This window comes from Pantherophis guttatus, chromosome 14 (genome assembly GCF_059756535.1).
Source record: "Pantherophis guttatus breed Tessera chromosome 14, ASM5975653v1, whole genome shotgun sequence".
Lineage (NCBI taxonomy): Eukaryota > Metazoa > Chordata > Lepidosauria > Squamata > Colubridae > Pantherophis > Pantherophis guttatus.
The window spans coordinates 11,006,436-11,030,571 of NC_142076.1; the positions used below are offsets into that span (position 1 = coordinate 11,006,436).

General features: G+C 44.8%; 1 protein-coding gene across 1 annotated transcript; it reads left to right on the forward strand.

Moving 5' to 3' along the window:
- The first annotated feature begins 6,268 nt into the window (after positions 1–6,268).
- On the forward strand, positions 6,269–19,303 carry NME4 (NME/NM23 nucleoside diphosphate kinase 4). The gene is made up of 5 exons (XM_060692951.2): positions 6,269–6,495; positions 13,287–13,417; positions 16,668–16,769; positions 18,073–18,185; positions 18,907–19,303. The coding sequence occupies exons 1-5, from the start codon at positions 6,384–6,386 to the stop codon at positions 19,025–19,027; spliced, it is 579 nt and encodes a 192-aa protein (XP_060548934.1). The 5' UTR covers positions 6,269–6,383; the 3' UTR covers positions 19,028–19,303.
- Positions 19,304–24,136: the final 4,833 nt, after the last annotated feature.

Genomic DNA, 24,136 nt, shown 5'->3' on the forward strand with positions numbered 1-24,136 from the left:
CCACAGATATCTCAGCTTCGATCCCTGAATCCCTCTGCCGTATTAATTCTGGCTATGGATTAGTTTGTTGTTGTTTTTTTAATTTGATTTATATGCCGCCCTTCTCCGGAGACTCAGGGCGGCTTACAATGTGCTCAGCAATGGCCTTCATCCTTTTGTATATTTATACAAAGTCAGCTTATTGCCCCCACAAACTGGGTCCTCAATTTACCTACCTTAGAAAGGATGGAAGGCTGAGTCAACCTTGAGCCTTGGCGAGATTCGAACCTGCAATAATTGCAGGCAGCTGGGTGCTTTAGACCACTGTACTACCAAGGCTCTTTGATTAGTGCTGGGCTTTCAATGCTTCTAGGTTTATTTTTAATTCTGTAGCTCTGGATTTTTCTCGCCGGTGATTTCTGTTTCCAAATAGGATGCTCTGGGCAGACCGGACCTTTGGAATCCTGTGGGTTCATATTTTTTTCTCCGTGCCTTTATTCTTCGACTTGCAGGTGCTGAAACGTGCAATCTCAGTCCATGGTTGTAAGTGGATTTTGGCCCCAAAGCCGGCCTTGGTGTCCCTGGCCTGAGGATGGGATCAGCAGCTTGCGAAAAGGCTGGTTAGTTGCAAGTTGAATGTTTACCCCGTGCGTATTTTTTTATCGGGATCGATCGACCAAGGACACCGATATATTTGGACAGTGTCTGGAGCCAGGTGAAACCAGTTGTGTTTTTGATATTTGGAGGTTTTTTGTTGTTAGTTGCAAAGTCGTGTCCGACCCATCACAACCCCATGGACAACGTTCCTCCAGGCCTTCCTGTCCTCTACCATCCCCTGGAGTCCATTTAAACTCACACCGATTGCTTCAGTGACTCCATCCAGCCACCTCGTTCTCTGCCGTCCCCTTCTTCTTTTGCCCTCAATCTTTCCCAGCATTAGGCTCTTCTCCAGGGAGTCCTTCCTTCTCATTAGGTGGCCGAAGTATTTGAGTTTCCTCTTCAGGATCTGGCCTTCTAAAGAGCAGTCAGGGTTGATCTCCTCTAGGACTGACCGGTTGGATCGCCTTGCAGTCCAAGGGACTCGCAGGAATCTTCTCCAGCACCAGAGTTCAAAGGCCTCCATTCTTCGGCTCTCAGCCTTCCTTATGGTCCAACTTTCACAGCCATCCATTGCAACTGGGGAAACCATCGCCTTGACTATACGGACTTTCATTGGTAGGGTGATGTCTCTGCTTTTTAGTACCGTGTTTCCCCGAATATAAGACCCTGTCTTATATTTTTTTGAACCCTGAAATAAGCGCTTGGCCTTATTGCCATGAACTCAAAAGCCCAATTGGGCTTATTATCAAGGGATGTCTTATTTTGGGGGTAACGGTATGCTGTCTGTTTGGGGGTTAGACACTCCTAAAACACCAATATTGAGAAAAACCTAATGTTGTCGTCCTAGCTTGAGATGGTTACGGACCGAGAAAGTGGAGCAGGGAGAACAGTAGGCAGTGAGAGCGAGTTGCTTCAACATTTAGTCCTTGTCATACGACCATAATGAAGCCTGCCCATTGTGATTGTACATTGTGATGGTGGTAAAGCGGGTCGGTGATGTGAGCGATCCGATTTTGTGATGTTTTTTGTGGTCGTTGTTAAGCACCCACAGCGGTCGTTAAAAATCATAATTGTTAAGCAAACCAGCAATTCCCAACGGGTGAAGTTTTGCCAGAAAAGGGAAGGGAGGGCCAGTTTTCTGCCAAAACATCCTAAAAAGCGGTCATGTGACCACCACGTCCAAGACACTGCAAATGGTTGCTGAGCACCCCAGGTTTTGTTGGCTTGACGGTGTACCTTTTTTTTCAGGTGGGCTGCAACTTGAATGGTCGCTAAGGGATTGGTCGTAACTCGAGAACTACATTGTACGTCAACAGTAAGGGATCAGGGACTGGCTTTCATTGAAAGTTGGGGTGATATTTGGGGAAAACGAGCGGAAACAACCGAACTGGGGAGTTTTAAAAAGCCAGAAATTGAGACTGTGGTCTTCCTTGTAGATAGAGCCCATCTGTGTTGGGTGAGAGCAAATATTTGTTCAGTTTACTGGTAAAAGCCTCCAGCACTTCTGGTTTTAATGATTCAGTATAAGGTTGTTTTGTGCCCCATCCCTCACTGCGTTGGTTTAGCTGTGATCCATTCTAAACCTGAGCTTAAAGGAAAGGGGAGAGGGAGGGAGGGAGAGAAGGAAAGGAAGGAAGGAAGGAAGGAAGGAAGGAAGGAAGGAAGGAATTAACCATATGTATTCAAGGAATCTATGTAAAGGGGAAGGAAGGAAGTAATTAACCATATGTATTCAAAGAAACTGGAAAGGAAAGGGGAAGGAAGGAATTAACTATGTATTCAAAGAATCTATGGAAAGGAAAGGAGAAGGAAGATAAGGAAGGAAAAGGAAGGAAGGAAGGAATTAAGGAATTAACCATATGTATTCAAGGAATCTATGGAAAGGGGAAGGAAGGAAGTAATTAACCATATGTATTCAAAGAAACTGGAAAGGAAAGGGGAAGGAAGGAATTAACTATGTATTCAAAGAATCTATGGAAAGGAAAGGAGAAGGAAGATAAGGAAGGAAAAGGAAGGAAGGAAGGAAGGAATTAAGGAATTAACCATATGTATTCAAGGAATCTATGGAAAGGGGAAGGAAGGAAGTAATTAACCATATGTATTCAAAGAAACTGGAAAGGAAAGGGGAAGGAAGGAAGCGATTAACCATATGTATTCAAAGAATCTATGGAAAGGGGAAGGAAGGAAGTAATTAACCATATGTATTCAAAGAAACGAAAGGAAAGGGGAAGGAAGGAATTAACTATGTATTCAAAGAATCTATGGAAAGGAAAGGAGAAGGAAGATAAGGAAGGAGAAGGAAGGAAGGAAGGGATTAACCATATGTATTTAAAGAAGCTATGAAAAGGGGAGGGGAGTGGGAGGGAAAGAAGGAAGGAAGAAAGGAAAGAAAAAGGAAAGGAAGAAAGAAGGGAAAGATGAAAGAAAAAAGGAAGGAAGGAAAAGGAAAGAAATATAAAGGAAGAAGGAAGTCTGGGGAAGTGGCAATTTTGGAGAAAGCAGAGAAAATCAGACTGGAATTCTGTATGAGAATTGAAGAGCGCATCAGACATCAACGCCTGGAGGGAGGCAAAAGTTTCTGCCCTTGATGGCAATGCTAATATTTTCTCTGGGTCATCGTGCTAAGAGCAACGAACTCCCAACACTGAAGCTCTGGGTCGCAGCCAGATGGGGAGCCGGGTTCAGTGGGCAGGTTTGGAGAAAGTGAAATGCCCTGGGGGGAAAAAAACCCAACAACTTGTGGTTCAAGGTCTGACTGGCATCTAAATTTTGGACTGGTGGATTGTTCCTCTTGTAGATCTTGTGGGTTGGCCTAGACAAGATTTTATTCGTTAAATTATCTGATTTCTGTGTAGCTGCCCGTCTCAACAAGGGACTCCAATTGCATTGGGCTGGCTTCTCCTTCCAACAGACTTAGAAAAAACAGTTTGTAAGTGAAATTAAGTGTCACTCCCGATGGCTGATTCCCACAGAGCCCCAACATAAGATAAAGACAGTCTTTTTCTCCTTGATCATTCACTGCTTGCTTTGGTGCTTAAACCACTCATTTTTATCCCTCGTATTCTGTATGGAGGATTAAAGGTATCAAGTGTGCACTTTATTCTAGAAAGGTAAGATAAAGATGGTTTGATTTAATGCAGGAAATTTCCTCCAGTGAATGGCTGGTAAAACCCTTATGAGAGAGTCTAAGGCACCAGCCTAGAAACCAGGAAAGTCTCAGTTCTAGTCTTTTCTTGGGCATGAAAGTTGGCTGGGTAACTTTGGGCCAATCACCAGGAGATTGGGAGTTCTAGCTCTGCCTTAGGCATGAAAGTTGGCTGGGTAACTTCGGCCCAATCACCAGAAGATTGGGAGTTCTAGTTTCACCTTAGGCATGAAAGCCAGCTGGGTGATTTTGACCAGTCCCCCTCTCTCCACCCTACCCGCCTCACAAGGTGGTTGTTGTGGAGAGAATAGGAGGAAGAAGCATGAAATACGTTTGCTGCCTTGAGTTATTTCTAAAAATAACCTAATAACTGCAGTGACTCACTTAACAGCTGCTTTGCTTAGCAACAGAAATTCTTGTCCCAATTGTTTTGATATTAAGTTGAGAACTACCTGTACAGGAACTCTCCTCACTAATTGGATGGTACAAATGTGTGTCAGCGCTGGGTTAAACCTATACAATTCTTAAGGGCCTATGAAGAAACTTTCAGCTGCTCCAATCTACGTATATTGCATAGATCTCTTTGATTAGATGAGAAGTCTCCAAACTTGGCAACTTGAAGACCTATGGACTTCAACTCCATAGGCTGAAGGAGCCTGGATAGCTCAGCAGACTAATGCATTGTAATTTAACTCCAGTTGTCTGCAATTAGTAAGTTCGAATCTCACCAGGCTCAAGGTTGACTCAGCCTTCCATCCTTTCTAAAGTAGGTAAATTGAGGACCCAGTTTGTGGGGGCAATAAGCTGACTTTGTATAAATATACAAAAGGATGAAGGCTATTGCTTAACGCATTGTAAGCCGCCCTGAGTCTCCGGAGAAGGGCGGCATATAAATCAAATTTAAAAAAAAAAACTCCCAGAATTCCCCAGCGTTGGAGAAGTTGCCAAATTTGGAAACCCCTGAATTATACTCCTTTGAATACAGCGCAGATACCATTTAGTTTGGAGATTCAGAAGTTACGGGAGGGCCCAAAGACTAGGAAGACTTAAAGGGCTGCAGATTTGGGTGTCATATGGAGCTTCTTGTCCCACGCAGATCCCAATCTGAAATATGATTTGGATGGAGGAAATCATCATCATTTAACGACTCCATAATCCCTGGCAGGGTGGAGTCTGGGCAACTGAATGGAGCTAGCAGAGCGTTTAATGGCCGGATGCCCTTCCTGTCACCAATGCAGATCTTTTTTCAGCAAATATATTCCCATTGTGCCCAGAGAGAGAAATATCTGCCTCTTCCCTAGGATCGAACACTCCTGCATGGAGGAAATGAGGATGGTAAATAAAGGAAGTACCGGAGCCGCTAATAAAAAGGAAGGACCGTCTAGTAGTCTGTTTTCCAGGCTTGGGGGTGGAACGTTTCAGCTCTCGGAAGTAATAGTTTTAATTTTGCACACAAGGCTAGAGCGGTGGCTGTATTTCCTAAACCAGTAATAAGCTATGGATTATTTTACTTGGAGCTCCTTGAAGGTATCTAGTGCAGGGGTCTCCAACCTCCAAGCTAAGCTGGCTGAGGAATTCTGGAAATTGAAGTCCATGAGTCTTAAAGTTGCCAAGGTTGGAAACCCCTGATCTAGTGGCTTTGTATGGACCAGGGAAACAAAATTTAGAATAGAATAGAATAGAATAGAATAGAATAGAATAGAATAGAATAGAATAGAATAGAATAGAATAGAATAGAATAGAATAGAATAGAATAGAATAGAATAGCTTTATTGGCTACGTGTAATTGGACACACAAGGAATTTGTCTCCGGTGCATAAGCTTTCAGAATAGAATAACAGAGTTGGAAGGGACCTTGGAGGTCTTCTAGTCCAACCCCCTGCTTAGGCAGGAAACCCTCCACCACTTCAGACAAATATGTCTGAAATTATGGAAGGAGATCTGGTCTTTTCTTCTTTTCTTTTCTTTTTTCTTTCTTTTCTTCTTTTCTTTTCTTCTTTTCTTTTTTCTTTTCTTCTTTTCCTTTCCTTTCCTTTTTTCTTTTCTTCTTTTCTTTTCCTTTCCTTTCCTTTCCTTTCCTTTTCCCTTTTCCTTTCCTTTCCTTTTTCCTTTCCTTTGTGCAGCCGATGGTGTCACTGCTACTTGTATGGATTGTTTCTGGAGGGCACCCTTTGTTTTAAAGGGGGAGGCCCCTAATGGTCATCTGCGGTTCTGCTCAATTCATCGCGCCCAACTCTTCCGTCTGATGGGAGAAAAAAAATGCCCTTTTTTGCCTCCAGTGTTTTTAATGGCGAAATGACCAAAACAGAGACGGGGGGGGGGGAGGCCATCATCTCGTGTCCCAGACTCCTTTCATATGGAAAGAAGAAGTTGTTTAAGCCCTGCTTTGCTACTACAATTTATGACTCCGCGGGGTGGCTGGGCGCAAGAGCCCGCGGGAGCGCGCCTGGCTCCGGCTGCGCTCGGGAGGAGGAGGAGGAGGGTTGGGCGGACAGCTAGTCGGTCTCTTTTAAGGAAAGCCCCCAGCCTTCCGCCCAGCCCTCCCGCCGGCCCTGGGGTGGAGCCAAGGGGGCTGCTGCAGAAGCCGGAGCAGCGGCCCCCGAGGCTATAAACCCGGCCGGCCCCTCTCTTGCCCGGCTCGGCAGGGAGGCAGGCAGGCATGGGGGTGCTGCAGCGCTGCCTGGCGCGGGGACATTGGCGCTTGGGGAGCCTCCAGCCGCTGGCCGCTGCGCCCTGCCTTCGCCTTCCCGGAGCGCGGCTGTACGGCTCGGGTGAGTGAGTGAAGGGGGATCTCCGGGTCTTTGGGGGGGCGATCGGGTCTCGCGTGGGAAACAGGCAAGCCCTTTCCTCCCTCCCTCCCTCCCTGCCTTTCTCTCCAAAGGCTGCGCGCCCTGGGCGCAAAGGAGACGAAAGGCAGCGCTGCGCCCGAGGCAGATTGGCATCTCTGAATGGGGGGCGCCCGGTTGGGGCATCTCTTTGGAAGGAAACTTTGGCCGGGCACATCTGGCAAGAGGTTCCTTCGGGGATGGTGGAGAGGGGGCAGTTTGGATGGCCTCGGGTGGTATTTTGCTTTCCCAGCTTCCCATCCTCCAGACAGAGCAAGGGTGTCCAAACTTGGCAACTTTGAAGACTTGGGGATTTCAACTCCCAGAATTCCCCAATTCTGGGATTTGAAATTCCCAAGTCTTCAAAGTTGCCAAGTTTGGACACCCCTGTTCCAGAGCAGGTGCAGGTGCCCTGGACATTGCTGAGGATCGCTTTCTGGGGACCGGTCACCGGGCACGCTCTTTTCTCCCAAGTTGAAGGGCGTCTCTAGAAACAGGCAAGGTTGAGCAAGGCTGATTGTGAAAGTTGGGCATTCCGCGGGCCTGTTTCATAGGGTCAGCCCATAGCACTGATGAACCTTCCTGTCAGATTCCAGGTTCCGCAAGGGCAGCCCTACAGACAGAATCACGGTACTTTGCAATTTGAAAAAGGCTACCGAATTCAGGGTGGCATCAGCCTACCTGGATGGTCGTCCCACAAATCCAGATCAGGGGTGCTATTCAGCAGGTTCCGACAGGTTCTGGTGAACCTGTAGCGGAAATTTTGAGCAGTTTGGAGAACCGGTGACGGAAATTTTGAATAGTTTGGAGAACCGGCAAATACCACCTCTGGCTGGCCCCAGAGTGGGGTAGGAATGGAGATTTTGCAATATCCTTCCCCCAGGAGTGGGGTGGGAATGGGGGTTTTGCAATATCTTTCCCCCCAGGAGTGGGGAGGGAATGGGAATTTTGCAGAATCCTTCCCCTGCCACACCCACCAAGCCACGCCCACAGAACCAGTAGTAAAAAAAATTGAATTCCACCACTTGTCCAAGCAAGGGGGAGCCCTGCTGGCACAACTGTGTTTGCTGGTTGTGCTGTGAAGGCTTCCTCTGGGATCTTTTGCCAATGACTCTGCCTTTTAGCTAGCAAAGCTGGGATCTCCTGGTGGTCTCCATATTCAAGCCTTAGCCAGCCTGACCGCCCTCTTCAACTTCAACCCGAAGGAGGATAATCGGGGGAGAAAAATCACAGGCACAAATCACACCAGTATCCTTATTCCTCTCATTTAGTATTTCTCATTGTCAACAAGTTTCAGAAGTGTGGACTTCAACTTCCAGAATTCCCCCACCAGCCTACATGCACCTTGGCTGGGGAATTCTGGGAGTTGAAGTCCATACATCTTGCCAAGGTTGAAAAACACCACTCTTAATTAAAGATGTCCTCCTTTAATGTTCGTCTTGAGTTCTTTCTGTTTGCAACGCCGCAATTTATTTATTTTGGTTAAACTTGGATCCTGCCATGTACAATTCCCAAGCAAAATCCGGGTGCTTAAAACCCCAAGTTTCTTTAATTACAGCTTATTGAGTAAGCTTAGTGTACATACTGAGCTGCGAACCGTGGTTTACATGATGCCATTAAGCTGCACGTTTCAACATAGCTTAACATGACGTTAAACTTAGTTAAACTTAATAAACTCTTCCCAGCCTCATCCTTTCCGGTTACGCTTCCCTGCCTTTCAAATACCGTATTTTTCAGACTATAAGATGCACTGGTGTATAAGATGCACCAAGATTTCGAAGAGGTAAGTAATAAAAAAAAGGTTTTGCTCACTTTGGCCCTCAGGAGCACTCTGCAGATCTCCCAAACTCTCTGCGTGCCCCATTTTTTGCAAAAATCAGCTGAAAAATGGGTCATTTTTCACCCATTTTTGCAAAAAATGAGGTATGCAGAAGGTTTGGGAGGCCTGCAGAGTGCTCCTGGGGGCTGGGGGAGGGCAAAAATGCCCCCGTTTTTGCAAAAATTGGGCGGAAAACAGGCCTGTTTTTTGCAAAAATGGAACGAGAGGGGCAGGGCTTCGGGAGGCCAAAAATGGCTGTATTAGGTGTATAAGATGCACCAACATTTCCACCCTCTTTTAGGGGGGGGGGGGGAAGGTGCATCTTATACTCCGAAAAATACGGTAATATTCGGCATCTCTCTTCTTTGCTTTCCAGACTTATACACCATCACCAGGAAGTTAATACCACTGGGAAAACAAGGGACAATAAAAAAAAAAGTTTGGAACATAAAGCTTTATGCTTTTCACTGCTTTTTTTTTTTTCAAAGTCTTGGGAACTGACTAGGCGATCCGTTCTCACTTTACTTCTTTTTTTTCATTGATGACTTCAAAATTGTTAGAGGGCATCGGTCAACCACTTCAACTGTTTTTCCCTCTTTCCCGAGAATTGATCAAATTCACATTTTATTTCAAAACATCCTAAAGAGAAACCCGTTTGAGTCCAACAAGTAACCTTCAGCAGTATTGGACTATGTCAGTTCTGTAGAATTCGGCTGCGATGATGGAAACCATCCTCTTGAATAATGCTGTTGTAACCTCTCTTCTTAAGCCACCATTTAGGAAGTTTTAAATTGGGAGACCAGGAAAATAATCCCCTGAAGGGTTTGCCACATACAAGTCAGACAATAGCTGAATTCACCCCTTGAGTCAAGTCATCAGGTGGATACTTAGATAGTTAGATAAGATAAGCTGCATGAAACCTAGTGTTTCAACTACGCTTACTTAAAATAAACCATGCTTTTGTGCTGTGATGTATGAACGAATTCGCATTAGTTAGACCTAGGGAATTGGAGTAGTTCACACTGAACTGAATTTGCTCCCACTTGAGCAAAATTGCTCAGAACTTGAGAACGACTGCTAGTCCATGATTGGACTAGTTCACACTGAATTAGTCCAATCACGGATTAGCAGTCATTCTCAAGTTCTCAAGCATGAAGATTCCTTTTCGATCAAATCAGTGCTGAATGTTAACATTGGAGATCTTCTTTGGTGCTGGAAAAGACTCCTGTGAGTCCCTTGGACTGCAAGGCGATTCAACCGGTCAGTCCTAGAGGAGATCAACCCTGACTGCTCTTTAGAAGGCCAGATCCTGAAGAGGAAACTCAAATGCTTTGGCCACCTAATGAGAAGGAAGGACTCACTGGAGAAGAGTCTAATGCTGGGAACGATGGAGGGCAAAAGAAGAAGGGGACAGCAGAGAACGAGGTGGCTGGATGGAGTCACCGAAGCAGTCGGCGTGAGCTTAAATGGACTCCAGAGAATGGTAGAGGACAGGAAGGCCTGGAGGAATGTTGTCCATGGGGTCACGATGGGTCGGACATGACTTCGCAACTACCAACAAGCCAGTTCAAAAACACTGCTAAATTGGACCTAGTATCTCCTGATGAAACACGGATGGACTTCAACCAAAGCATCTTTGCTTCACTGTGACTCATTGAATGAAGGACACTTGGCCAGTTGTGTACAATATACAGTCACGGGCCATGGATTACAACTCCTAGCCCTTGAGCTCACCCAGCCCACAATCCTGAAGCCATGTAAACCAGTCCTGGCTTAGTTCACATGTTAAGGCCATTATTTGGTTTTGTCTTGGGTCAATGATATTAAAGTAGTGTAGTGCTCAAAGCCCTTCTACCTCTGAGTCTGGAAAAATATATATATACAAATGTTCTTTTTTGAATTAGATAAACCACCCAGAATAAGTTTGGAGCTGGGCAGGCTTCTAAATCAAATCAAATAGCCCATGATGGTCACCTTTCCAACTGGGTCTTATTAATGAATTCTAGCACACGACACCTGTTGCACCCCAAGATCCCACCTGCAAACTTTATAAAATAACAGAGTTGGAAGGGAGCTTGAAGGGACCAGAGAAGAGAAGAGAAGAGAGGAGAGGAGAGGAGAGGAGAGGAGAGGAGAGGAGAGGAGAGGAGAGGAGAGGAGAGGAGAAGAGAAGAGAAGAGAAGAGAAGAGAAGAGAAGAGAAGAGAAGAGAAGAGAACAGAACAGAACAGAACAGAACAGAACAGAACAGAACAGAACAGAACAGAACAGAATAACAGAGTTGGAAGGCACCTTGGAGGCCTTCTAGTCCAACCCCCTGCTTCGGCAAGAAACCCTACACCACTTCAGACAAATGGTTATCCAACATCTTCTTAAAAACTTCCAGTGTTGGAGCATTCGCAACTTCTGGAGGCAAGTCGTTCCACTGATTAATAGTTCTAACAGTCAGGAAATTTCTCCTTAGTTCTAAGTTGCTTCTCTCCTTGATTACTTTCCACCCATTGCTTCTTGTCCTGCCCTCAGGGGCTTTAGAGAATAGCTTGACTCCCTCTTCTTTGGGACAGCCCCTGAGATATTAAAACACTGCTATCATGTCTCCCCTAGTCCTTCTTTTCATCAGACTAGACATACCCAATTCCTGCAACCGTTCTTCGTATGTTTTAACCTGCAGTCCCCTAATCCTCTTTGTTGCTCTTCTCTGCACTCTTTCTAGACTCTCAACATCTTTTTTACATCGTGGTGACCAAAACTGGATGCAGGATTCAAGTGTGGCCTTACCAAGGCCTTATAAAGTGGTCTTAACACTTCACGTGATCTTGATTCTATCCCTCTGTTGATGCAGCCTCATGGACCGAATCCCACTTTTCATTCGTATTGCTGTGTTTCCCCTTAAAGGACATTTTCTTCCCAGACATTTTACCATGTGATGATCTGGAACAGTAGCTATAGAAACAGGTGCAACACCCTAGAGAATGGCTTATGCGTGCGCATGCGCACAGAGAGAGAGAGAGTTTGAATCGCAAAGCCTCGGCGGCCCCCATTGCTTGCAGAGACACACAATTTCGCCTTGCCAGGTGTCTTTGCAGGCAACCGCCAGAGAGCAAATTAATCACCAGGAATCAGACAGTGTGCTTGGAGCATGTCCAGCCAACCTTTGCTGACCTCAAAGACTCAAGAGAGCCATAAACTGGGATCATCTGAATTTAATGATTGGCAATTTGATTCCCCAGGATTTCAAAAAGCAAGACGGTGGGGGGGGAGGTTTCCCCAGCTCCTTGAAGTTCAAGGATTGTGAAGCTGTGTCGGTCCTTCCTTTACGAAGACGAGGAAAGTACGAGATCCCGAAAAGCAGGAATAAGGGAAGGACGAGAAAGCGACACCTGTGAAATTCCCACTGAATCGGATTGCTTTAATCCACCGTTCATCAATCTTGGCAATCTTTTAAGATGTGTGGGCTTCAACTCTGCTGGCTGGGGAATTCTGGGAGCCGAAGTCCACACATCTTAAATTTGCCACGGTTGAGAAATAGTGGTTTTAATTTGCCATAGAACTGGTGTTCAAAGTTACAAGACAGCTCAACTTCCAAATATCTATGGAGATTCGCAGTCATCCAGGGCACGGCTGTCCTAAAAGTGCTTTTTCGAAAGGCAACTGGACTTTTTTCTTTTGCTTTGAAGATGTTTCGCTTCTCACCCAAGAAGCTTCTTTAGTTCTTCAGAACTGAAGAAGCTTCTTGGATGAGAAGCAAAATGTCTTTAAGGAAAAACCAAATCCAGTTGCCTTTCGAAAAAGCACCTTTGGGATCAACTTCCAAATCTCTTGCCGTTTTCCATGTAAAGGAGCCACCTTGCCTTGGCTAAGAACGCTGAGGTCTAGCATCTTGTTTACCGGCGTGAGCATTGACTTTCCATTTTTTTAAATAGAAGCGAATGCCTGCTAAATTAATGAGGCCGCCAAGGGTTGAAAAACAGGTGTGCCGGATCACTTCAAAGATCAATTCAGCCTTGTATTCCTGGAACCAAACCGCCAGTAGCTGGAAACAGCATAAATATGATGAATTGATGAATTATAGATGGTCCTTGATTTACAGTCATTTGTTTAGCGACCGTTGGAAAATGAAAACGTGGCTTACGACGGGTCCTTGCGCTTACGACTGTTGTAGCATCCTCACAGTTCTGTGATCACCGCTTGCGACCATCCCAGCCGGCTTCCAACACGCAAAGACAATTAAAGGGAGCTGGACTCACTTAACAACCGTGTGATTCACTTAACAACCATCTTGCTTAGCCACAGAAATTCTGGTCCCCATTGTGGCCGTAAGTCAAAGATGATCTGTAACGGGGGTCTCCAACCTTGGCAACTTTAAGCCTGGCGGACTTCAATTTCCAGAATTCCCTGGCTGGGGAATTCTGGGATTTAAAGTCCGCCAGGCTTAAAGTTGCCAAGGTTGGAGACCCCTGGTCTGTAATGAATGAATGAACTAGCAAACTCCAGGCAGGACTTGAACGTGGCTTGTCCTTCTGTGACTTAACATGCGTGAATCCCATCACCAGCCTTCGTGAACCATGGCTTATGGCTTAGAATAGCAGATGAAACCTAACCAATTGTGGCTGATTCTTTGAGCCGTAGTTAAATTTAATAATAACAATAATAAGCACTGGCTGTAATGACTAGAAACCTCCCACCGATTCGTCAAAGCTTCTTTCCGAGTCAGGCGCTTTGTTGCCATCTTGTGGCAGGGAGTTCCGCGGTTCAAATCCATTCCTTGCAACAACAACAAAAAAATCCTTCTTTTTGTCAGCTCTAAATCACCCAGAAATCAGGGTGGTCTCCTCAGGTTGGGTTTCAATACCCCCAGGTGGGTGTGATAGGAGGAAGACTGTTTGGTGCCAACTTACAGCCCTTTCTTTGCTTGGCAGGCGTAGGTGAGGTGCAGGAGCGCACGTTGATCGCAGTGAAGCCGGACGGAGTCCAGAGAAGGCTGATTGGAGATGTCATCAAACGCTTCGAGAAACGGGGATTTAAACTGGTGGGACTCAAGTTGCTCCAGGTAAGCATCGGGAATAATAAAATAGAGAAAATAGAAAGAATAGAATAGAATAGAATAGAATAGAATAGAATAGAATAGAATAGAATAGAATAGAATAGAATAGAATCTGGAAGGGACCTTGGAGGTCTTCTAGTCCAGCCCCTTACTCAAGCAGGAGAACCTATACCATCTCAGACAAGTGACTGTCCAGTCTCTTCTTCAAAAACGCCCCCCCCAGAAAGTCCAGTTGCCTCTTGAATTAAAATTAGAAATAATAGGAATAGGAGTAATAGGAATAGAATAGAATAGAATAGGGAATAGTATAGTATAGTATAGTATAGTATAGTATAGTATAGTATAGTATAGTATAGTATAGTATAGTATAGTATAGTATAGTATAGTATAGTATAGTATAGTATAGTATAGTATAGTATAGAAGAGAAGAGAAGAGAAGAGAAGAGAAGAGTTGGAAGGGACCTTGGAGGTTTTCTAGTCCAACCCCCTGCTTAGGCAGGAAACCCTTGTGCCAAATGGTTGTTCAATCTCTTTTTAAAAAAACTCCCAGTGTTGGAGCATTCACAACTTCTGGAGACAAGTTGTTCCACTGATTCATTGTTCTTAAGTGTCAGGAAATTTCTCCTTAGTTCTAGGTTGCTTCTCTCCTTGATTAGTTTCCACCCATTGCTTCTTGTCCTGCCCTCAGGTGCTTTGGAGAATAGCTTGACTCCCTCTTCTTTGGGGCAGCCCCTGAGATACTGGAACCCTGCTATCATGTCTTCCTTAGTCCTTCTTTTCATTAAACTAGACATACCCAGTTCCTGCAACCGTTCTTTATAAGATAATTGAGACCTGTTTGCACGAGCACCCACCAATTAAAACCTGTAGCTCTGAAAAACCAGGCTTGTCAGATGCGACTCTTTTCCATCCATGTGCTTCATTGATTTTGAAAAAGCATTTGATAAAATAAGACACAGCAAACTATTACAAATCCTGAAACAAGTGGGACTAGATGACAAAGACATCCGAATCATAAAGAATCTGTATTGGCATCAGGTAGCAAATGTGAGACTCGGCCGAAAAATACTCAGATGATGCAGAAATACGAAGAGGGGGGTCAGACAGGGTTGTATTCTGTCTCCGCTGTTGTTTAACATCTACTCTGAGTCAATCTTAAACACAGCACTGGAAAACACCAATGCTGGCCTCATAGTAAACGGTGTTCGGATCAACAATTTAAGATATGCTGATGATAACAGTTCAGCTTGCCAGTAAGCATAAAGACCTTCAGCTCCTCATCAACAGAGTCACAGAAATATCGGAAAAATACAGCTTGAAGCTTAACACCTCAAAAACTGTTGTGACCCCGACTCCCGAGCCTGTCCTAACAGAGGAAGAGGACTCAGAAGGTGAGGGGGAGGAACTGACAAGGCCTCCCTCTCCAGGACCCTCCTTTCTGGCAATACCTCAGTTTTCATCGGAAGGCCAGGAGAAACAGCCTGGAATGTGCCAGGAGGAAGGCATATTGGAGCACCAATTGATAGGGAGCGAGGAGGATGAATCCTGGCTTGATCCCAGGCAGCGTCAGAGGGAGAAGCGTGCACAGCAACGGAAGAGGTGTGGGAGGGCCAGAGATTGAGCTGAGTCACGGAGCCACGCCCCACCAGAAATAAAACTGGGTGGGATTGCTCTTCAGGCTTTGTGACGGACAAAGTTAAACCCTGAAAGTCACATCGTGCTCTCTGAAATTCGGCTTGGATATATTTTGGACTGAACATTGACTAAACTCTTGTCAATTTGTTGCTGGATAATAATGGATAATTTGTTGCTCTTGGAATGGACTGAAGATAATTCCTCTTCTGCTTTATGGGAGTGAAACCTGTCTTGGCAGGCATTCAGCAGTTTGCTGCCAAAACCTTGCTCTGCCAAGAATTCTAATCTGTTTACCTAATAAAATATTGGCAGGCGTGCTTGGTATTACGTTTGCCTGTGTGAGGAAGGGGGACAGAACAAAAACCAAGATCAGGGTCACCAGCAAACAACCCATTAATTTACCACTGATAAATTCGGAAGGAATACCACTAGGAAAAGTCGAAGGGATCACGTACTTCAGTTCTAATTTACATGAAAGCTGGGACATGACCAGTGAAGTAAAGACAAGGATAGAGAAAGCTCGAACAGCATTCTTCAAAATTGAAAAAGGTCTTCTGCAGTCACGACATAAAACTGAAGACTGAAAATCAGGCTTGTCAGATGTTACATCTTTTCTATCCTGCTCTACGGAGTAGAGAGTTGGTCTCTGACGGAAAACCACTTGAAGAAACTAGAAGCATTTGAAATGTGGATTTACAGGCGGCTGTTACGTATAAATTGGGTTGGCAAAAGCAAAAAGGAGGAGGTGATAAGCCACCTGGGAAAGCCAATCATCAAAGCCATTAAAAAGCGAAAGTTAGAATATTTTGGACATGGGATGCGACACCCGGAAAAATGCGTCATCTTTCACTTAATCCTCCAGGGAAAGATTGAAAGCAAACGAGGTCCAGGCAGAAGAAGAAGATCATGGCTTCAAAATCTAAGGGACCAGTTTGGACAAAACTAAGCAGCCCTTTTTCATGTGGCTATTGATAAAAATAAAATCGCCAACATGATTGCCAACGTCCGATGACGGATATGGCACAAGAAGAAGAAGAAGCTCTGATTCCCTCATCTGCTCTGGGGGAGGAGATGAGAAATCGGGGGTGCCATTTTCACGAGAAGGGGGAGCATGACCAATTTTCTTTTTCCTTTTTTGGGGGGTGGCTGATTTTATTCAAGTTTATGACAAAGTGAAATTCAAATACAAACAAAAGCTAAGTGGAAAAGACGGAAAGAAAAGTGTCAAAAAAAGAGAGGGATAAAAAAACAGAATTTTTTTCAGTGCAGTAGAATGCAAAAAAAAAAACAACAACAAAAAACCAGCCTCAATCTTTTGCTTTTACATTTCTAGATCTTCTGAGCCATCTCTAAAACAGCAAAATGATTCTAATCTACAATTAGAATTTCGGGGTGTTGTTTTTTTCCCCCCCAGTTCTGAGCACAAAATCCAGAAGTGGTTTCCAAATGGAAACAAAACTTGATGAATTCTTCTCTTTAATTAAAACTGTCAATTTTGCCATCTGTGCCAACTTTACTGCCTCTATCATCTGTTCTTCTGCTGTGGGAATTATGTATCATTCCATATTTTTTGCATATTTCCTGGTCTGGACTAGCTCACAATTACTTCCTTCCCTTCCAGGCCACCGAAGGGATCCTGGCTGAACATTACCACGAGCTGCGCCGGAAGCCGTTTTACCACGATCTGCTTCAGTACATGACCTCTGGGCCCGTCGTTGCCATGGTAAAGTGATTTTCTATACTGGTCCTGTTGTCTTCGATACTGGAGAGGGTTAGAATATCCAGTTTCATTTCAGGAGTAAAGTCTCTCTGTCTCTGTCTCTGTCTCTGTCTCTGTCTGTCTCTCTCTCTCTGACTCTGTCTCTCTATCTGTCTCTCTGTCTCTCTGTCTCTCTTGGTCTCTTCTCTCTCTCTCTCTCTTGGTCTCTCTGTCTCTCTGCCTCTCTCTGTGTCTCTGTGTCTCTGTCTCTGTGTGTGTGTGTGTGTGTGTGTGTGTGTGTCTGTGTCTGTGTCTGTGTCTGTGTCTCTCTCTCTCTGTCTCTCTGTGTCTCTGTCTCTCTCTGTGTCTCTGTCTCTCTCTCTCTGACTCTGTCTCTCTCTCTGTCTCTCTGTCTCTTGTCTCTCTCTCTCTCTCTCTTGGTCTCTCTGTCTCTCTGTCTCTCTCTGTGTCTCTGTCTCTGTCTCTCTCTCTCTCTCTCTCTCTGTGTCTGTCTTTGTGTGTGTGTGTCTGTGTCTCTGTGTCTGTCTCTCTCTGTGTGTCTCTTTCTGTGGCTCTGTCTATGTCTCTCTCTGTCTCTGGTGTGTGTATGTGTCTCTGTCTCTCTCTCCCTCACACTCACACACACGCAGACAGACACAGACACACAGGAATGGATGGATGGACGACAGATAGATAGATAGATAGATAGATAGATAGATAGATAGATAGATAGATAGATACCATAGTATAGAGATAGATAGATAAGAGACAGAGACAGACAGATGACTGATAGATCAACAGTTAGATGGATACATGGTAGATTGATAGGTAGATCATAGATAGAGCCATGATGGCGCAGTGGGTTAGAATGCAGTATTGCAGGCTAATTATGCCAACTGCCAAGAGTTTGATCCTGACCAGCTCAAGATTGACTCAGCCTTACGTCGTTCTGACGTTGGTAAAATGTGGAACCAGATTGTTGGGGACAATAAGCTGACTCTGTAAACCGCTTAGAGAGGGTTGTAAAGCACTGTAAAGCGGTATATAAGTGCTATTGCTATTGCTAGATAGACAGAGACAGGCAGACAGTCAGATGATAACTAGCTGATAGATAGACAGACAGACAGATAGAGCCCTTGCATACACAAACTGTATGTATGTATGCATGTTTTAGGAGTGGATGACTGTAATAAAGTTAAGGAAGGAACTACAGCGATAAACAAAATAGATTACATATGTGGTGCATCTTAAATTCAATCCAATTCTTCCTCTTCCTCATTTTTGTCAAATTACACAGCTTTGCCCTTTCTCCTCTTATAACCTGTAGGTGTGGGAAGGTTACAACGTTGTCAAGACTTCCAGGGCCATGGTGGGAGAGACCAACCCGGCTGAAGCCAAGCCAGGCACTGTCCGGGGTGATTTCAGCATCCACGTTAGCAGGTACAAGAGGGTTGGTGATCAAGAGCTCAGGATATCTGATTGGGGACTTCTGTGTTCAGATAAAAGACAGTTCGGTGTCCTGGTTAAGGCACCAAGCTAGAAACTAGGAGACTGTGAGTTCTAGTCTTATCTTAGATGAAAGCCAGCTTAGTGACTTTGAGCCAATTACCAGGAGATGGTGAGTTCTAGTGCTGCCTTAGACATGAAAGCCAGCTGAGTGCCTTTGGGCCAATCACCAGGAGATCGTGAGTTCTAGCTCCACCTTAGGCATGAAAGCCGATTGGATGACTTTGGGCCCATCACCAGGAGATGGTGAGTTCTAGTGCTGTTTTAGGCATGAAAGCCAGCTGAGTGCCTTTGGGCCAGTCACCAGGAGATGGTGAGTTCTAGTGCTGCCTTAGGCATGAAAGCCAGCTGGGTGACTTTGGGCCAATTACCTGAATGGTGAGTTCTAGTCCCACCTTAGGCACAAAGCCAGCTGGGTAGCCTTGAGCCAGTCACTCCTTCTGAGCCCTAGGAAGGAGACAATGGCAAAACCACTTCTGAAAAACCTTGCCAAGAAAACTTTATGCATTTGTCCAGGTAAGATTCTTGGCACCCCATTTTAGTCTCCCATCCAATTTCTGACCTGGTCCCATCCTTCTTAGCTTTTGGAGAACAGACACAGTGATGCCCTGACCAAACCGAATGTTTCGTGCCCCTTTTTTCCCCTTACAAACAGGAATGTCGTCCATGCCAGCGACTCGGTGGAGACGGCGCAGCGAGAAATCAGTCTTTGGTTTCGCAGCAACGAGCTGATTGACTGGGATTGTTGTGATCACAAGGTCATGTATGAACCATGACGTGGCCTCTCCCATTTCCGGACATGGGATCTACTACCTCGGGCTCACTCACTTATTGCCTTCCTGGAAGATCGGGTGTTTTTCAGCCTGTGCATCACAGGTTTAAATCTCGGGGGTCTTTGAGAGGAGGCGAACCATGTGCCAAGACTTTGCTCAAGGCAGAAGACTGTGCCAGGCCTCTTCCAATGCCCGTTTTGCCAGCTGTCCAGGACCGTGCTGTTATTTTCGGGAGTACGGTTCTTAATGGGGTATTCATTAAAAAGAAATCAATTTTAATTTTGTGGGGGTATTTCTAACATTGTGTTGGGAAGGAAGGTCTCGTTTTATCTTCACCTGTAGCCTGCTGGCGTTGCAACACTCCAGTACACACACAAACCCCCAACACACACCAAATATTTAATTTCTTCTGCCATCATTGTGAGTGGATGAAAGGTCCGCCTTGACTTATCTGGACTGCCAGGATAAGAAAAAAAATTAGTTTTTTCCCTTAATTCTTATTCACCCTCTCTCTAGGAGAAAGTGGGCTTCAGGAGTGGGGCATGTATCACAGGGATATTTATTAAGATGAAGAAAGTATTTGAATGGCTGTTTTTTAATTCAAAAGAAGAAAGGTATTAATACTTTATCTGCAATCTTTCCCTCCCTCCCTTTTCTTTCCTTCCTCTCTTCCCTCCCTTTCCTTTCCTTCTCTTTTCCTTTCCTTTCCTTCTCCCTTCCTTCCCTTCCCTTCCCTTCTCCTTTCCTTTCCTTTCCTTTCCTTTCCTTTCCTTCTCCTTCCTTCCCTTCCCTTTCCTTCCCTTCCCTTCTCCTTTCCTTTCCTTCTCCCTTCCTTCCCTTCCCTTCCCTTTTCCTTTCCTTTCCTTTCCTTTCCTTTCCTTTCCTTTCCTTTCCTTCCCTTTCCTTTCCTTTCCTTCTCCTTCCTTTCCTTCCCTTTCCTTCCCTTCTCCTTTCCTTTCCTTTCCTTCTCCCTTCCTTCCCTTCCCTTCCCTTCCCTTTTCCTTTCCTTTCCTTTCCTTCCCTTCCCTTCCCTTCCCTTCCCTTCCCTTCCCTTCCCTTCCCTTCCCTTCCCTTCCCTCCCTTTTCCCTTCCTTCCCTTCTCCTTCTCCTTCTCCTTTCCTTCCCTTCCCTTCCTTTCCCTTCCTTTCCTTCTCTCTTCCTTTCCTTTCCTTCCCTTCCCTTTTCTTTCCAGCAGAGCACAGTTCAGTTATCCTCTGAATTAGATTTAGTAAGGGTTTGTTTTGTTTTAAATCAGACTTTTTTTAACCTATCAATTCCTGCTGGAAACTGATTTAGCGGTCTCTCTTTTCCATGGTCCTTATTCTCCTGTCGGTTTCATCATCAGTTTCCCTGAAAACCTGATCTAATCAGTTTCACAGTCTCTTGGACAGTTTTTCAAAGCTGATACAAAGTTCCCAGCTTCATCCACCCCACCCCACCCCAACCGGTTTGTATAAGGACCATGTATCTTCTGCAGCATCATCATCCCACCACAAATACAACTGGTACTACAGCATTAAAATATACCATATCTAGAAGGAACAGTTTGGCCTAGTGCTTAAAGTTGCAGGCTAGAAACCAGGAGACAGTGAGTTCTAGTCCTGCTTAGGCATGAAAACTAGCTGGGTGACTTTGGGCCAATCACCAGGAGACTGGGAGTTCTAGTCCCACTTTAGGCACGAAAGCCAGCTGGGTGACTTTGGGCCAATCACCAGGAGACTGGGAGTTCTAGTCCCACCTTAGGCACGAAAGCCAGCTGGGTGACTTTGGGCCAATCACCAGGAGACTGGAAGTTCTAGTCCCACCTTAGGCACGAAAGCCAGCTGGGTGACTTTGGGCCAATCACCAGGAGACTGGGAATTCTAGTCCCACTTTAGGCATGAAAGCCAGCTGGGTGACTTTGGGCCAATCACCAGGAGACTGGGCGTTCTAGTCCCCCCTTAGGCACGAAAGCAGCTGGGTGACTTTCGGTCAATCACCAGAAGACTGGGAGTTCTAGTCCCACTTTAGGCACGAAAGCCAGCTGGGTGACTTTGGGCCAATCACCAGGAGACTGGGAGTTCTAGTCCCACTTTAGCCATGAAAGCCAGCTGGGTGACTTTGGGCCAATCACCAGGAGACTGGGAGTTCTAGTTCCACCTTAGACATAAGAGCCAGCTGGGTAGTTTGAGCCAGTCCCTTTCTCTCAGCCCAATTCACCTCACAGGTTGTTGTTGTTGTGGGGAAAACAAGAGTAGGAAGGAGTTAGATCTTAGATACCTTCAGCATCTTGTGTGATTTATAAACTAATAGGTGGGATTAAAAAACATCTAAATAAAAACTAAATAAATTACAGAAGACCCCATTTTCAAAACTCACAAAAGCCAAGCAAATAAGAGAGAAAACAGCTTTCCGCTGACAGGATGCCTTCATGCAGATTCACCTCAACACCTGACCCAGGCATTGGATGTTAGGTACCATAAACCATCAAACAGATGTGTTCTGTTGCTGTCTTCAGTTTTGAGTCACAAGGGGCAAAAGTCACATTCCAGGAAACCCGTCTCCGTTCCAAAAGCTTTACTTACCTGGGGTCACCTAGGGCAAAAAGAACCCAACCCAAATCAGTCCTTCCAGAGGTTAGAAATTATGGGTCACGCTAGTTTACTTCAGGGTGGATAAAAAGCAATGATTTTTTTAAAAAATAAAAAAATTCAGATTTTTTTGATTTAAATCGGATTTTTTTGATTTTTATCAAATTTATTTTAATGAAAAACTTTTGGGGTAAAAATCTATCGTAAGATAGTTTTCTATTTAAGATACATAAATAATTCAGTTTATTCAGCATGAAATGGAGCTTAGTTATGTAGCAGGAGGCTGTATATTCTGCAACACTGGGACTATCGGTGAGTCAACAGCGGGTCAAAGGAATAGCAGAGATGACAGTTGCTCTTTAAAAATTATGATTTAAATCAAGTTGATTTAAATCAAGCCTTTTTACTAGTGATTTAAATCATGATTTAAATTGTGATTTAAATCAACTCGATTTAAGTCAAATCCACCCTGGTTTACTTTAGCTTCCTCGCCGGAGAGGAGAATGGGGTAAGTAAAAGGGCTCCATTTACAAAGCTGGCGTGGACATTTGCATCAGTCAGACTCAAATTCCTTCTCCTACAGGAAAAAAAAAAAAATAGAAATGGAAGAAAGTCCTTAAAAAAATAATAATAATGTTGAGATGAAAACTTGCATCCCATGATATTCATAAACGAGAAGGTCACATGAAAACCACTAAAGAGAGGAAAAAAAGACAACTTTCAGAGCTGGTAACAAAACGGCTGATTTGCAATTGTGCGCCGTGAGAGAACATCGGGGCGAGGGCAGAGGTGGGTTTCAGCAGGTTCTAACCAGTTCTGGGAGAACTGATAGTGGAAATTTTGAGTAGTTCGGAGAACCAGTAGTAAAAATTCTGACTGGCCCCGCCCCCATCTATTCTCTGCCTCCCAAGTCCCAGCTGATCAGGAGGAAATGGAGATTTTACAGTATCTTTCCCCTGGGGTGGGATGGGAATGGAGATTTTACAGTATCCTTCCCCTGGAGTGGGGTGGGAATGGGGGTTTTGCAGTATCCTTCCCCTGGAGTGGGGTGGGAGTGGAGATTTTGCAATATCCTTCCCCCAGAAGTGGGGAGGGAATGGGGATTTTGCAGTATCCTTCCCCCTGGAGTGGGGTGGGAATGGGGATTTTGCAATATCCTTCCCTTGCCAGCCCACCAAGCCACACCACGCCCACAGAACCAGTAGTAAAAGAATTTGGATTTCACCACTGTGTGGGCTCTGCTGGATTAAGATGGAAAAAAAATATCGCCCACGCAGTTAAGGATGATGTGAAACTGATTCTTGCATAGACTGGGCATACGATTTGAGTTATCAACCTTATCATAAATACAATAATAAATCTAATATTTAATATAATAACGGTAAATTTAATAAAATGTTAAAAAGGTGGGATAAAAAGCAAATAAATAATACACAAATGAGATTAAGGCAGCACTACAGGGACAAGATAGAAAGAGATTGCCATGTGGGTGTGTTTGTCCTTGGATGGAAGTGCTGAGTGGAATCAAGGTCAAATGTTTGCTTGTCTCAGCAACACCCTCCATTTCGAAAGCTCGTTTCAGATGTCCTTGTTTCCACGCTACCTGTTTGCACCTGAACTTTGTCTTGCAATACTTTCTTCTTTCTGCTTCTGGACACATTTCTTTAAATATATAAACAGTGATACATTATTGAAATAATGCAAGAGCCTGTGGGTTTTTTTTTAAAGATTACTTTTAATATCACATGAATAAGGTAAAGATTCCCCTCGCACATATGTGCGAGTCGTTCCTGACTCTAGGGGGCGGTGCTCATCTCCGTTTCAAAGCCGCAGAGCCAGCGCTGTCCGAAGACGTCTCCGTGGTCATGTGGCCGGCATGACTCAATGCCAAAGGCGCACGGAACGCTGTTCCCTTCCCACCAAAGGTGGTCCCTATTTTTCTACTTACATTTTTTATTACCTGCTTTCAAACTGCTAGGTTGGCAGAAGCTGGGACAAGGAACGGGAGTGCACCCCGTTACGCGGCACTAGGGATTCGAACCGCTGAACTGCCAACCTTTCGATCGACAAGCTCAGCGTCTAAGTCACTGAGCCATCGCGTCCCTATCACATGAATATCCAATGTTAATTTTTTTTAAAAAAAATGGCTACCTATTGTTAATCTGGGTGCAAAACCTCAGTTCCTTATTCGTTGGTGATATTATTACAACATTGAGAAAATGCTTAAACTTTGTACAGATAAAACCGCAAACCAACTGCACTTTTCTCTTCCCCCAAATCCTGTTTTTCTTCTTCTTGTCTTCTTCCTGAAGGTGTTGTAATCCTCCAGATCCCAGTTGTAAGTAAGACGACTTCTTCTTCTTCTTCTTCTTCTTCTTCTTCTTCTTCTTCTTCTTCTTCTTCTTCTTCTTCTTCTTCTTCTTCTCCTCCTCCTCCTCCTCCTCTTCCTCCTCCTCCTCCCTCTTCTTCTTCTCCTCCTCCTTCTTCTTCCTCTCCTCCTCCTTCTTCTTCCTCTTCTCCTCCTCCTCCTCCTTCTCCTCCT

What these genes read in the sequence shown, in the direction of transcription:
- NME4 (XM_060692951.2), top strand. Translation starts at nt 6,384, where the DNA reads ATGGGGGTGCTGCAGCGCTGCCTGGCGCGGGGACATTGGCGCTTGGGG. An exon ending in TGGGACTCAAGTTGCTCCAG is followed by an intron (nt 13,418 to 16,667) that starts GTAAGCATCGGG and finishes CTTCCCTTCCAG; the next exon opens with GCCACCGAAGGGATCCTGGC. An exon ending in CTGGGCCCGTCGTTGCCATG is followed by an intron (nt 16,770 to 18,072) that starts GTAAAGTGATTT and finishes TATAACCTGTAG; the next exon opens with GTGTGGGAAGGTTACAACGT.